The sequence below is a fragment of the Rhinolophus sinicus genome, chromosome 16, assembly GCF_057876585.1.
Source record: "Rhinolophus sinicus isolate RSI-liver-muscle chromosome 16, RSI-T2T, whole genome shotgun sequence".
Lineage (NCBI taxonomy): Eukaryota > Metazoa > Chordata > Mammalia > Chiroptera > Rhinolophidae > Rhinolophus > Rhinolophus sinicus.
The window spans coordinates 31,572,187-31,587,065 of NC_142516.1; the positions used below are offsets into that span (position 1 = coordinate 31,572,187).

General features: G+C 40.5%; 1 protein-coding gene across 1 annotated transcript; it reads right to left on the reverse strand.

The window, feature by feature from the left end:
* Window positions 1-11,223: 11,223 nt before the first annotated feature.
* CCIN (calicin) lies at window positions 11,224-13,084 on the reverse strand. Its single transcript, XM_019729276.3, has one exon. It carries the CDS (start codon window positions 13,000-13,002, stop codon window positions 11,224-11,226), a length of 1,779 nt encoding a protein of 592 aa, XP_019584835.1. The 5' UTR covers window positions 13,003-13,084.
* Between the last annotated feature and the right edge of the window lie 1,795 nt (window positions 13,085-14,879).

The window sequence follows — 14,879 nt, forward strand, 5'->3', positions numbered from 1 at the left end:
AGCCTAGTGGGTCAGAGCTAAGTGTAAGTGGCGCTCGGTTTAAAGCAGCTTTTCTCGCCTGGGCTTTGGGACTGTATCGACCCGGGATGGCAGTGCTGAACCCGGAGATTAGAGGTAAAGTTAAGGCGGCGATGATTGGTCGATTACACAAGAGGCAAGCTACTTAGGCTTTCTGAACCTCGGTTTCCTCACTTGTAAAATGGGAACGAGAATCCTGCACTGCCTCCCTCCCAGGACTGTTGGGAAGACTGAATCCTCGCACGGCTTTATACTTTTAAAAAATTATTAAAAAATTTTGTATTTCTTAAGTCCTTCATCTAGCCTGGATTTTCTCCTGTAGAGCAGCCTGACTTAAATGTGATTGATTCAAATAATTCAAATCCACTATGATTTTTCTCCCCCATAGTATTTTTATAAAAAGGTGAATATATGTCCTTTTACAAAGTCCTTTTGCAGCTAGTACGTCTTTTCAGAGCTAGACAGAAGTTTCTAGAACTGGAAAATTCCAAAGGGAACACCTAGTTCATAAGGAAACCGAGGCCCTGTATGGAAAAGGATCAGTCACAGGGAGTCAGTGGTCAAGAGGAAACCAAAACATGCTCAGAAACATTCTCAGGGACAGACCTATAATAGAAATTCCAGGGGATTCAGATAATCGTGTTATCTAGACTTTAAAATAGCTATGACTAATGAGTTCAAGGAATTAAAAGGAAATGAGAATTTCAACAGTTTAAAAATTTGAGAACTAAAATTCACAGGAGCTGATTTTAAAAATTCAATGGATAGATTTTAATAGTGGATTAGACATAGCTGAAAAGAGAATTAGTGAACAAGAAGGTTGAGCAGAAAAATATCCGGGCTGAAACACAGAATCAAAAGGATGAAAAAACAGAAAAGAGCATAACAAATATATGGAATATGAAGAACAGGTTTTAAAAACATGAATTTTAGCTAGAAGGAGAAGAGAGAGGGAATGGAGAAATATTAGAAAAGAGCTAAGAATGTCTCAAAATTGATTACGTAAATCAAGCTAGAGATTCAAGAATCACCATAAACTCCAAGCAAAATAAAAATACCCTTCCTGAAAGAATTTTTTAAAATCTACGTGCCTCTTGGACACTCTTAAATTGACATCTATAGTGCCTGGTATTAGACTAATCAGCGGGATCACTTCTTAAATTATATCAATGTCTAACCACTATGCCTCACACCTGAAGTTTTAGTATATGTGCTGCCGAAGCTAGCACTCCTGAAATTAATATAAAATAATATTGAATGTCAAAATAAGTGTAAAAGTAAATAAATTGAAATTAAATTTTTTCATAATAATAAGTAGCAAGGGATGTAATATCTAATATATTGTAAATATTGATCCTTCCAAATGAAATTGTTGCATTGTTCTTTTAAATATATCCAATGGCTTCTAAAGACATTAGTGGTTTGATATCATCTATTAAAAAATACATGACAAAGCTTTTCATTAACATTAAGAAATTTGGGATTCTTACTTTTGTTCCATGAACATATATTAACATTCCAACACTTGCTCCTAAATTCTATCCTATTAGAATTTTGTGCTTCAAACACTTTTATTGATTAACTTACCATACTGCTTTGTAACAAAATTTTGTAACATAAATATAATTGACTTTTAAAACACATCCCATGACCATAGGCTCTGAATGTTAAAATTTTGTTTTGGATTGACATCATAATTATTAATAGTGTAAGCTATAAAATATACCAGAAATTTTCATAAGTAATTATTAAATAGAAAAAGTAAAATTTTATTAGAAATTCCTATCTTAAAGAGGTAGGTGGGCTTGTATTATCTATTGCTGTGTAATAAATTATCTTAGAACTTAGTACCTTAAAATAAGAAATATTCATTATTTCACACAGTTTCTGAAGGTCAGGAATCTGGGAGGGCTCAACTGGGTGGTCCTCAATGTGGTTTTGATGTGCATTTCACGGATGGCTAATGATATTGACCATCTTTTCATGTTCTTTTGGCCATGTGTGTCTCTTGTTTGAAGAAATGTCTATTCAAATCCTTTGGCTGTCTTTTAATTGGGATTTTTGCCTTTTATTTTTGAGTTGTAAGATATATTCCAATACAAGTCCCTTGTCAGATATGTACTTTTCAAATACTTTCTCAATTTGTGTCTTTTCACTTTGATGGTGTCCTTTGAGGAACAAAAGTTTTTAATTTTAATGATGGTTACTTATGTTTTGGAATAATATCTAAGAAACCATTGCCTATTCAAAGCCATAAAGACTTACACCCATGTGAGACTGATACATTTTTTTTTTTTAATTCAAAATCAGGAATAAAAATAGGGTCACTGAAAATCTAAAGACATTATAAAGATCATAAGAGGATATATAAACAATTGTATGTTAATGACTTTGATAATTTAAATGAAAGAAGAATTCCTTGAAAAATACAACTTAAAAATAACACAAGGAAAACAGAATTGAATATTCCTATAACTACTGTGTTTCCCCAAAAATAAGACCTAGCCAGACCATCAGCTATTTTTGGCTCCAAAAGACGCATTAGAGCTGATGGTCCGGCTATGTCTTATTTTCGGGGAAACACAGTAACAAAAACAATTTAATAAATTAAAAACCTTTCCACAAAGAAAACTCTATTTGGCTTCATTAGTGAAAATTCCAGTCTTTACAAATTCTTCCAGAGAATTTGAAAAAGGAGGATAAACTCCTCAACTCATTTCATGGGAAGTATAATCTTAATACAAAACGCAACAAAGACAATTAAGAGAAAGTAAAATTTCAGGCAAAGTTATTCATGAATATAATTGAAAGAAACCCTGAGTGGGAGTAGGATTGAGTAAGCACATTCCTCCTGGCCTTTCCCACTGAGTGCAGCCATAACACTTAGCCAGAATGCAGAAAGCAGAAGCTGTTTGAAGACTCTGAAAAGTAAGTAGTGGCAGGTGAATTGGGGAAGAAGACCAAAATATGAAGCACTGAACTGGCAATGAGTTCACCATTTTTCATTCTCTGGTCTTCCTGCCACTTGGCCTTAGACATGGGCAAGGCTATGAAAGTACGTGGCAGAGTGGGCTAAGTAAAGATATAGCTTTCCCGCTGGAGAAGTAAAAGGGGAACCTCAAGGAACTAAGTAGCATAAGAGAGATCATAGAGAAGGAGAAGCTTGGGAAAGTGACCCCATAAAATTACTTAGAAACTCCCTTAGGAGTTTGCACCTTTACAACTTTAGGTTGACCTGTTCTCCATCAGCATGTAAAACTTTGAAAACTGTATTTACCATCATCCAGGTCCCAGACTAGCCACTGGGTGGCGCACACATGGGACAGATCAGCATCTCACTGCAGTCTCTGAAAATTGAAATGAAATTCTAACCACTGCCACAAAAGTTCATTTGGAACCTATGGCCTGAACATAATAAGTTAGTCAGTTGCATGCTAATGCAAAAAATATCCACATTCTTTATAGGATTTAAATAGACCCAGAGACTCATAATATTCAAAACGTTTAAGATAACAGTCTGGAATTACTTGGCATAGGAATAACCAGGAAAATCTCAACTCACAAATAAAAAGACAACACACGTCAATACCAAAATGACTTAGACACTAGGATTATCTGACAAAGTCTTTAAAGCAGCTATTATAAAAATGCTCTAACAAATAATTGCAAACACCCTTGGAACAATTGGAAAACTATCATAGAAAGTTTCAATAAAGAAATGGAAAATATAAGGAATAACAAAATAGAAATGTTAGAAACGGAAATAAAATTTAAAACTCACTGGATAGACCCCAAGTAAAATGGATATGACAGAGGAAAGAATTAGTGAACATGAAAATTAGTAGAAATTAGTCTGAATAACAGTGGGGGGGGGGGGAGAAAAAAGCCCCAGGGACTTATGGAACAACAACAAAAGGCCACCATTTATTCCATCAGACTTCCACAAAGAGGAGAAATGCAAAGCTGGAAAAATATTTGAAGTAATAACAATGAAAACATCCCAAATTTGGCAAAAGACATAAATGTACAGAATAAAAAAGCTCAGTGAACCCCAAACAAAAATAAAGCCAAAGAAATCTATATCCAGACACATCATAATAAATCTGCTGAAAACTAAATAAAATAAAAATAAATCTTCAGAGCAGCCAGATAAAAATAACACATTACTAATGGGAACAATGATTTGAATGAACATTGAATTCTCATCGGAAATCATGAAGGCCAGAGGAAGGTGGCACAACATTTTTAATGTGTTGAAAAAAAGAACTCTCAGGTCAGAATTTTATATCCAATGAAAATAACCTTCAGTAATGAAGGTGAAGTAAAGGAAGGTATCTTAGAAGAAGGAATAGTAAGAGAATTCATGGCCAGCCAACAATTTCTAAAAGAACTACTAAGAAAATGTTCAGAGAGGAGGGAAATGACACCAAAAGGAAACCTGAAATATGAGGAATGAAGGCAGAGTGACAGAAATGATAAATATCTAGGTAAATATAATAGACTACTCTTTTCCCCGAGTTCTTTAAAATATCCATGATGTTTGAAAGCAAAAAAATATATAACAGTGTCTGATGGGGTTTTCAATGTATGTAGAGGTAATATATAAGACAATTATAAAGGCAGGAGGGTACAGGGACCTAGATGGCAGTTAGGCTTTTATATTCCACTTAGCCTAGTAAAATATTAATTTTAAAAATACTATTAAGCTCAGTATGTATATTGTAATCCCGAAACAACCACTAAGTCTTTATACAAAGTGATACAGTGGAAACACGATATGAAATGGAATACTTTTTAAATATTCAAATAACCCAAAGGAAGTCAGGAAAGATGGCACATGACTAAAAAAGAGGGAAAAAGGGGAAAGCAAATAATAATATGGTAGAACTAAATCCAAACATATCAACAATTGCATTAAATGTAATTGTTTTAAACACACTAATAAAAAATAAACGTGGTTAGAATGAATAACAAAACCTGAACCAATTATATTCAACCCACAAGAAGCTCACTGCAAATACGATGATATAGATAGGTTAAAAGTAAAATGATGGAAAAAGATATACTGTGGAAACACTAATATCAAAGCAGACTCAAAGCAAGGAAAATTGCAAGGGGTAAAGATATAACAATGATAAAAGGATCAATTCACCAAGAAAACATTATAATCCTAAATATATATGTAATAACAACAATGACCTCAAAATACATGAAACAAAAACTGACAGAACTGAAAAAAGATTGTAGTTGGGAACTTTAACACTCCTATCACAAAAATCTGTAGAACTTAAGTAAAAAATCAACAATGATATAGACAGACTGAACAACACCATCAAACGACTGTATCTAATTGACATTTATGGGACACTCTAACCAACTACAGCCAAATATACATTTTTTCCAAGTGCACATGGGACATTCAGCAAGATAGACCATATCCTGAGTCATACAACAAATATTAACAAATTAAAAAGAATTGGAAAAATGTACTATGTATGTTCTTTAACCATAATGGAATTAAAGTAGATATCATGAACAGAAAGATGTTAGGAAAATTCCAAACCTTTGGAAATTAACACATTTCTAAATGTAATCCATGAGTCAGAAACGAAATAATAAGGGAGATTAGAAAATATTTTGAACTGAATGAATGAAAATACAACATATAAAATATGTGGGATATAAGGTAGTTCTTAGAATGAAATTTATAGTATTAAATGCTTATAGTGGAAAAGAAAGATCTCAAGTAAATAAACTTCCACCGTAAGAAACTACAAAAAGAGCATAAATAAATGAAATTGAAAAGAATAGAGAAAATTAATGAAATCAAAAGCTGGCCCTTCAAAAAAATCAATAAAATAAATCTCTAGCAAGACTGACAAGAGAGGAGACACCAGTTACCAGTATTATGGAATGAAAGACCCTGCAAATATTAAAAGGATAATAGAATACAATGCACAACTCTACACACATGAATTTGACAAGTGGACAAATTCCTGAAAGCCACAAACTATCCAAACTCACCAAAGATAAAATAGATAATCTGAATAGTCCTATGACTATTTAAGAAATTGAATTTGTAGCTTAAAACTTTCCACAAAAATAAATCCCCAGGACCAGACAGTATTGCTGGCCAGTTCTACCAAATATTTAAAGAAGGAACACCAATTCTACACAATGTCTCCAGAAAGGGAGGTAGGGAGAGAGAGAGAGGGGGAGAGAGAGAGAGAGAGAGCACCTGAACTCATTTTATGAAGCAAGCATTACTCTGATACCAAAATTAGACAAAGGGAGTACAAAAAATGAAAACTATAGATCAATATCCCCTAAGAACATAGATGCAAACCCCCCCCAAAGGAATATTACCAAACTGAATCCAGCAACATATAAAAAGAACAGCATATATGACAAAATGGAGTTTACCCCAGGATGTGAGACTAGTTCAATATTTGAAAAATAAGTCACTATAATCTACCACATTCACAGGCTACCAAAGAAAAACCACATAATTAATTCATGCAGAAAAAAAAAGATTTGACAACATTCAACAGCCACTTACACAATCTCAGCAAGCTAGGAATGAAATAGAACTTCCTCAGCTAATAAAGGACACCTATGGAAAACCTATTATAGCTGATGATAAAAGACTGAATGCTCTCCCCCTAAAATTAGGGACAAACCAAGGATGTTTCCTCTCATGATTCCTATTCAACACTGTACTGGAAGTCCTAGCCAGTACAGCAAGAAAAAGAAATAGAAGGCGTGCAGACTGGAAAGGAAGAAATAAAATTGTCCCTATTTACAGATAACATAATTGTCTACATAGAAAGTTTCAAGAAATCTACCCAAAAAACTCCTAAATAAGTGAGTTTAGCAAAGTTACAAGGTATGTGACCAACACACAAAAATCAATCATATTTCTATACATTAGCAATATGCAATTAGAAACTGAAATTAAAAAAATACTATTTACAATAGCGCCATATGATAATTTTGCAAATAAAAATCTGAATGAATATATAGCAAATGGAATCCGGTAATATTTTTGAAAAAATATGCAATTACTGAGTCTAATAATTATATAAAATGATATACTATTTTATATACAAATATATAATATGTAATTTAAGTTTATCCCAGGAATGGACAGATGGTTTTTATGTTGACAAATTAATAAAAGTAACTTGTTCTCTTACTAGGTGAAAACATGCTCATTTCAATAGATGCAGAAACAGTATCTGATAACATTCAGTATCTATCATGATAAAGGGAAAAAAAACCTCTTTGCAAACTTGAAATAGAAACCTCTGTAAAGAAAAAACAAATTATTTACACAAGATATAATTGTGTATATGAAAATATCTACAAATAAATTATTACAAAGTTCTTTATATATTTTGGATACAAATCCTTTGCCAAATAGGTGATTTGCAAATATGTTCTTTAATATGTGACTCGTCTTTTCATTCTCTTAACAGTGTCTGTCACAACGCAAAATTTTTCATTTTGATGAAGTCCAATTTATCAAATTTTTTTTTGGTGTCATATCTAAGAAAACTGCTTAACCCCAGGTTACAAAGATTTTTCTCCCGCAAGTTTCGTAGTTTTACATTTAGAGCTATGATTCATATTGCGTGGAGAGAAGATATTTACCACATGTACAACTGATATTATATGATTCCACTTATATGAAATGTCTAGAATAGGCTAACCCATGGAGACAGAAAGATTGGTGGTTGCCCAGGGTGGGAAAGATGAGGGGGTTAGAAGGTGACAGCTAAGGGGTGCACGGTTTCTTTTTGGTATAATGACAATGTCCTAAACTTGATTGTGGTAATGATTACAAAGCTCTGTGGATATAGTAAAATCCATTGAACTGTACACTTTGAGTGAATTGTATAGTGTATGAATTATATCTCAATAAAGCTTTAAAAATATTTTAGAAGTCATCATTCCATCATGCTTTTTAACATGCTAAACAAACCAACTTGGACCAAAGTACCCAGTTTTTAACACCAAATTTTACACCTTAACAGAAACACTGTAAAAATAAGACAGAAAAATGCAACAGGGGGATGGCCGGTTAGCTCAGTTGGTTAGAGCGTGGTGCTGGTAGCACCAAGGTTACCAGTTCGATCCCGGGCCAGTGTGAGCTGCGCCCTCCTTAAAAGAATAAAACAACAACAACGAACTCTCCTTTGGACATTGGTATCTCGATAAAAGGAGGCTTCACTGATGTGTCACTGACACCATTTTATATCCTTTTGTGGCATCTTGGGCAGTGCATGCTGGGAAGACTTGCAATGGGTAAAGATTGGTGTGTGTGTTAAGTGTTTCAAAGTTAATTTTGAAAGGGAAGGTGGGAGAAGGTAACTAGAATGAAATTTCTACCATAGGTGAATTCTCAGGTTGATCAATTTTAGGAAAAATCTTGAGGATCTAGAAAATGATTCCCTTGAAACTATGCATGTCTGAATTTCCATTGGAAAGACTTCATGTACCCCAGTTTGAAGACCTGGGTTGTGGTTCAAAAGCCTTGTCTTTCAAGACCATAATCTCTGCTATGAATTGCTAAAGCTTCCCTAGCAGCAAAAGCCAAGAATTTGAGTCTGAGTCCTACATTCAGCTGAGCCAGCCTCCTCAAAGGGATAAGCCCTGGATGCTTCAGCCTCATGGTCTAAATTTTAATGTGGGAAAGGAGGAAGGAAGGGCCACATTGGTTAATATATCAAATTATAACCCCGCTATGCTAAAGATCTCCTTTACGGCATGAAGAGAAGAGATCAGGAAGGGAATGTGGAGAGATGGAATTGAGCCTGAGAAATCGTGAGGGGACAGAATGAAGAGACAGAAGAGGGATCAGCTTTGAATCGTGGAAGGGCACCTCTTCCTCTGAGGCGCAGAAAAGAATTGGCAGCTCTGCAGAGGGATTTGGTGGACATGGGTTGTTTATGGAGCTCAGGTCATGTGACCTTTTTCTCTGGAGTTCTAGTGGCAGAATGAGAGGCAAGTGGCTGAGAAAGAAGAGAAGAGAAGAGTGGGGCCCCAGAACACCAGCAGAGTTGGAGAATCAGCTGTAGAGAATGGAAGCTGGAATCGGTAAGAGGTGACTCAGTGGTCAGCAAACCTTGGTGGGGTGGAGGTGGCGCAGCTGCGCTTAGTTGCATGGATCTGTAAGACCCCCTTCTTCCAGCTGGGGGATGCAGTGAGGTGAGCAGAGGTGGGAGCTGCCCAGGGTTGGAAAAGTGAGAAATGTGGGAGAAGCTGCAGGGGAGAGAAAGACAGCCATGAAGTCCAAGGTCCTGGCCTAGAAGGAGAAAGTAAAACCTGGGCAGCAGGGTGAGCTTTGCAGAAAAAGGCCACCAAAACAGGGAGGTCAGGAAGTTGGTGCTGAGCAGGTTGAGCAGCACTGAGCAGGAAAAGGAAGGGAAGGGAGCAGATTTGAACCATGAAGGTATCTGAAGTCTCCTGCATTGTACAGTACAGGAGCAACTAGCCTCACGGGGCTTCATGTCCGTGCTTCGTCCAAATTGAGCCGTGCTGTGGATATAAATACACACTGGACTGCAAAGACAGTATGAAAAAAAGTTAAACATCTCATTAAAAAATGTTCACATTGATTACTTCTTTAAATAATATTTTGGGTATATTGGGTTAAATAAAATATATTATTAATTTCTCCTGTTTCTTTTTACCTTTTTAACATGGCTACTAGAAAAGTTTAAATTACATACGTGGCACGGCATTGGTGTAGATGCTCCCTCCCAGGGACATGGATTGTCTGTGTCGTGCCTGTGGCCCCAGCACCTGGAACAGGGACCTGCACAGAGAGGCCTCGCTGAATGGTGTGTGTGAATTGATGAATGAAGGAGTAGGTAAAGTCATGGATGAATGAGTGAATGGATGAATGAGGATTATATATGGTGTTCAAGGACTTGGTCAGTGTTTTCTAAGTTGTTGAGGATTCTATGTGAGTACACAGATGAATGAAAGAGAATCAGAGGTAGTTAGAATTGAGAAAAGCTCATCAAGGCTTTGAGGTAGGGCGTCTCAACGAGAATTTTAGGGGAACTAACAATGTAAGGGCCCAAGAACCTGGGCCCTTGCCTCACCCCTTTATTTTCCTTTTCAAAAAAGTCCTCCTGTAGCACTTCTTAATATAAGCCCGAGACTGTGCTAGGCATTTTCCGTGTAGTAACTCCTTTAAACTTCATATCACCCTGGGAGGCGAGCGCTCTTATTATTCCCTTTTACAGGTAAGGGAACTACGGCATAGAGATGCTACTTAACTTGCCCAGGATGACCCAGTAAGTAAAGGGACTCGTTTTGAACCAGGCCTCTGTCCCCAGCATCCATACCCCTAACTACTACCCCATCCTGTCTCTCTTATCCTGTCATCTCGCCTCATCCCCAAGCTTCTATCCAGTAGATACACGTTCCTTTCTTCTCCCTTTACTGATCTCTTCCACCCGAGTCCTTCAGACCTCGTATTCCTGGAGAAAGTTATCAATGAAAATTGCTTGCCAGAAACAATTGTAAGTCAATCCCCAACGTCCACACAAATGAGATACAGACACACCATAACTGCATGGTCAAATGCAACGGCCAGGTAACGCTGCTCCCCCCACCCCATTCCCTGTGCACCATCCTTGAGCCGGGCCCACGCCACCTTCTGCTTCCCCAGCCCAGGAGGCTCTTCTCCCAGACCTGGGATTGGCCCTCCCCTGCCTTTCTGGGCCGACATGAGGGAAGTGAGTGTTGGAGGAGCCTGAGACTTCACAGCTCAGCACATGCTTTACCTGTCAGTCTAACAGATGTCTGCAAGGTGACTCTAGGGGTATAGAATAGGGAACTTTCCTGATATCACCTTGGCTAGTGCCCAGGGAATGACTCAATCTCATCTACCAGGGACTTCTTTCCAGCCTCAGGTTGGATCCCTCCAGTGACAGAGTGGCTGTGAATTTCCACCCACTGGGAGCAATGCCTCAATCCACCCCGACAGGAACTCTTTCTCAGACTCAGCTTAAATCCCACCAGTGACAGAGTGGCCCTGAATTTCTACCTATTGGGAGCAGCCCTAGCTCAGGACCTCCACCTTCAGGGCCAAACACAGACTGGAACATAAGAAGGAAGCAACAAGCCATCTTCCTTCCTTTCTCTCTCTCTTTAAATTGTGAATAATAATGCATTTACGTATTCTCCCACTTAAAAAGTTGTTTCAATCCTTTGAAGAATCTTGCAAGGAAGCTTGGCTAGACAGCAGGCAGGGCAGTCCAGTGCCTCTGGGGGAGGAGCCAGGGTCTTCCATTCGCCTGTCTTTTGGTCCAGCAAGTAGGCATTTGGATTGATGGTATAGTCCTTTGTCTGGACATCACTGGCTGTGGTGACACCCCCACATACGAACACTTTGCTGTCTCCAATGGAGCAGATAGCATGGGACACATCCAAGGGGCAGTTGTTGGGCAACAGGGGCACTGAGGCAGTCGTCTTGCTGGCTTTGACCTTCTGCAGGTTGATTTCCACGCTTTGCCGGTGGCTGTGCACGCAGAGAATGTTGTCCTGATGGAAAGAGAGCAGGGGCCGGTGGTTGAACTCAATGGGGAAAGTGATACACTGGACCACGTCCCCAGTGTTGGTGTCAAAGCAGTCCACTACCCCGACCCGGGAAATGTAGCCTTTCACCAAGCACCGCCCAGTGACAATGTACAGGTTCCGGTCCCCCTTTGTGATCACGGCTGTGCCATCCATAGGGATGCTCATCTTCCCTGCCAGGCACCAGGCCTCCTTGCGCTCATCGTAGCGATAGATGTTAGAGACGTACCGCCTTGGGGCAATGCTCCCACCCACTGAGTACACGGTGCCCCCGCAGGTCACCATGGTGTGGAAGACAAGCCCAATTGGCAGGTCAGGCAACTTGGTCCAGGAGTTCTCATCCATGTCATACCGCCAAGCCGTCTTCAGCCCTGAAATCTGCTCAGTGGTGCCACCAGAGATGTAGATGTAACGACCAGCAGAGGTGGCACTAAGTGCTGCTGCCCGATAGGGCATCTCTGAGAGCTTCAGCCACAGGTTCTCCTGTACGATATAGGCAAACACTCCATCGTTGAACTTGCCATGGGCCTTCTGGCCACCGAGGATGACCACTGAATCAAGCAGGGCTCCTTTCCGCTGGTAGCTCAGCAGGCTGGATGGCTTCTCCTGCTTGCGGTCCACAAGGACACTCTCAATCAGGGCTGTGTGGACCGAGCTGTTATCGATGCCCATCAACTTGTTGCTGGCAAACATCAGTGTCTTGTTAGAGACGGCATTAAGATTGATGTAACTGAAAAACTTCTTGATATATTTTTCCCGCTCTTCCTTCCGGAAGTACACCCAATTGATGAGTGCACTGAGAGCCTGATCTTCGTTGAGCACATGCAAGTTTTCATCTCGGAGCAGGCGGCCAAAGATGACAGGTGGACAGCGCATAAAGTGCATGCAGCCCTCAGGACTGGCCCAGTAGTGGAAGTTGTCGCGAATGCCGGAGTAGGCCAAGTCTGATACCTCTTTGAGCTCAAACAACTCTGCCAAGAAGAGGTAGCGCAAGCAGTTGGCACGGCGGATGGACTTAATCAGGAAGTCACTGCAGTGGATTCTAAGGCGTGGTGTGCTGAAATACTGGGCCCCACGCAGGAGCTCCTCCACATTCTGCTCTGAGATGACCACCTTGCCGCTGTAGAAGTAGTCCAGGAGCTGGTCCACTGTGGCTGGACTCAGGTAGTTGGGGTCAATGGTGATAAAGAGCTCATCGGTGGTCTTCATGTCGTTGCTGGAGATGAGGCTTTTCACCAATGGAGAGACAGCAGCCAGCACGTTGCGATGTGCAAAGAAGACATGGTGATCCACAGTCAGGGCCATGTCCCAGTACTCTTTGCGTTTCCTCTGTTTGTTCAGGTTCTGTAGCACAAAGGTGTTGTAGTTTTTCTCGGTGAATTCCAGTTTCATGGTGCTTCTTGCTGGCTGAGGCAGAATATCAGCAGCGGGTACTGGAGAACAGACTTTCTCAGGCCTTTGGGATTCAGACTGATGGTTGTTTGCAGAGCAGCTGATCAGGGAGGAGTGGGGGTGGGAGAGAGGATGATGTCATAGAGTGGGTGAGGTCATCACAATGCAGCCCCCCACCCCCACCCCAGGCCTATCTCAGAAGCACAGGACCTTTTTCCTCGCTGATGGCTCCAATCTGCCAAGGCCAGATACCCTACCAGGACCTAGTGCACAGGGTCCAGAGCTTAGGAAGAAACACAGAGATGGGTTGCGATTCCTACCTGAGACCTTTAAACCTCAGTTCAAGGCTGCTTTTGGAATGTCAGAGCCAGTTTGGGTGCGGGTATCATAGGGAGGGATGAAGGGAGGCCGGGGGGTGGGGCAAGGAAAGGGACTATTAGATCATCTAGAAGAATTCTTCCATTGTACAGGAAGGAAACTGAAGTCCAGAGAAGAGACAGGACTTGCCCAAGATCACATAGACAGTTAGAACTGGAGCAAGGCCTGGAACCCAAGCCTTCTGTGACTCAGGACTGTTTCCACCCTTCCAGGAAGCTCCTAACTACTCAGCTTTCCCCAGTCTCTGATTCTTAGAGCCTTTTGAAAAGGAGAGCTCTGTCCTTTGGCTTCTGACCTTTGTGGCCACAGATACTATTCTTTAAAATAGAGGGAGAGGTGGAAGCCACTCATTGGAGCAGGAATGCAGCAGTTAGCCACACAGCGGGTGGGAGTGCCTCTGAAGCCCTGATTACTTCAGTTTCACAGCAAACTGGGACCTTCCCTCCATGTTCTCAAGTCTCTAGTTGTAAAATGTTGGGGGCTGTGGTGGTTCAGCTCTCTCCATTAACTGTGGACGTGGACCAGTTGCTCATTCTCTCTAAACCTCAGTTTTCTTAGTGAGATGGGAATAATAGTACCTGCTTCAAAGATTATTAAGAATTTATATAAGAAAATGACTAGAGAATGTTAAGTACCGTGTTTGGCTGGTAGCAAACGTTCAGTAAATGCTAGCTGCCGTTACTTTATTAATATTACATTAGTTCACCAAGAGCTGGTGTTCCTGGCTGCTCCCTTCATAAATATTTGCAAGCGTGGTTCTCCATTTGTGGCCATTGGTGTTAGGCACGGTCGGAGGAATGAGTCGCAGGAGACCAAAATTGGTCTATTAGAATTTATTTGGTGTGTTTGAGCTGTGGGAGATCAGGCTAGAAAAGACCATAACCTCCCCAGTATAAAGGAGCATGGAAGGGGTAAGTAGGAGGGGGTAAATGAGGCTGTTTCCCCTTCAATGCTTCAGGGGGTTTTTGTTGCATTGTCTTTGGCAACAAAGGGTTTCAGGGCATTACCAAGCTCTGGGTTCCACTTTCTAGCCCTCAGGCGCCCTTCTGGACCACCCAGGCCGGCTGAGAAAAAGTTCCTAGGAGACAAACACAAGCCAGCAGGTACAAGGTCCAAAGCAAGACAAGATGGCTTTTAAGATAAGAAGGTTTCTGCTCCTGGTCTAAATATGGCCTAACAGTTGGGAAGTCTGGAACCCCAGGTCCCCTCTGGTCAGGCTCCCTATATTTCTTCCCACCACGCGATGGGGCTGGAGAGCTATCTACCGCGGGGTAGCCAACCGGTGGACCCCAGCGCGCCGCCTCCGCCCACACCCGGCTGCACCCCTTTCCCGGATGCGGAGAGCCGCGGGGTTTCCCTGTTTCTGATAGCCTGCCAGACGCCTGCGTCCCCTGGGGCAAAGGAGACAGCACAGGTCTAGCTGCTATAACCTTGAAATGCAAATGTCAGGGCCTCCCAAGATCACCACAAACACACCTGTGTCTACTTTACAGATGGGG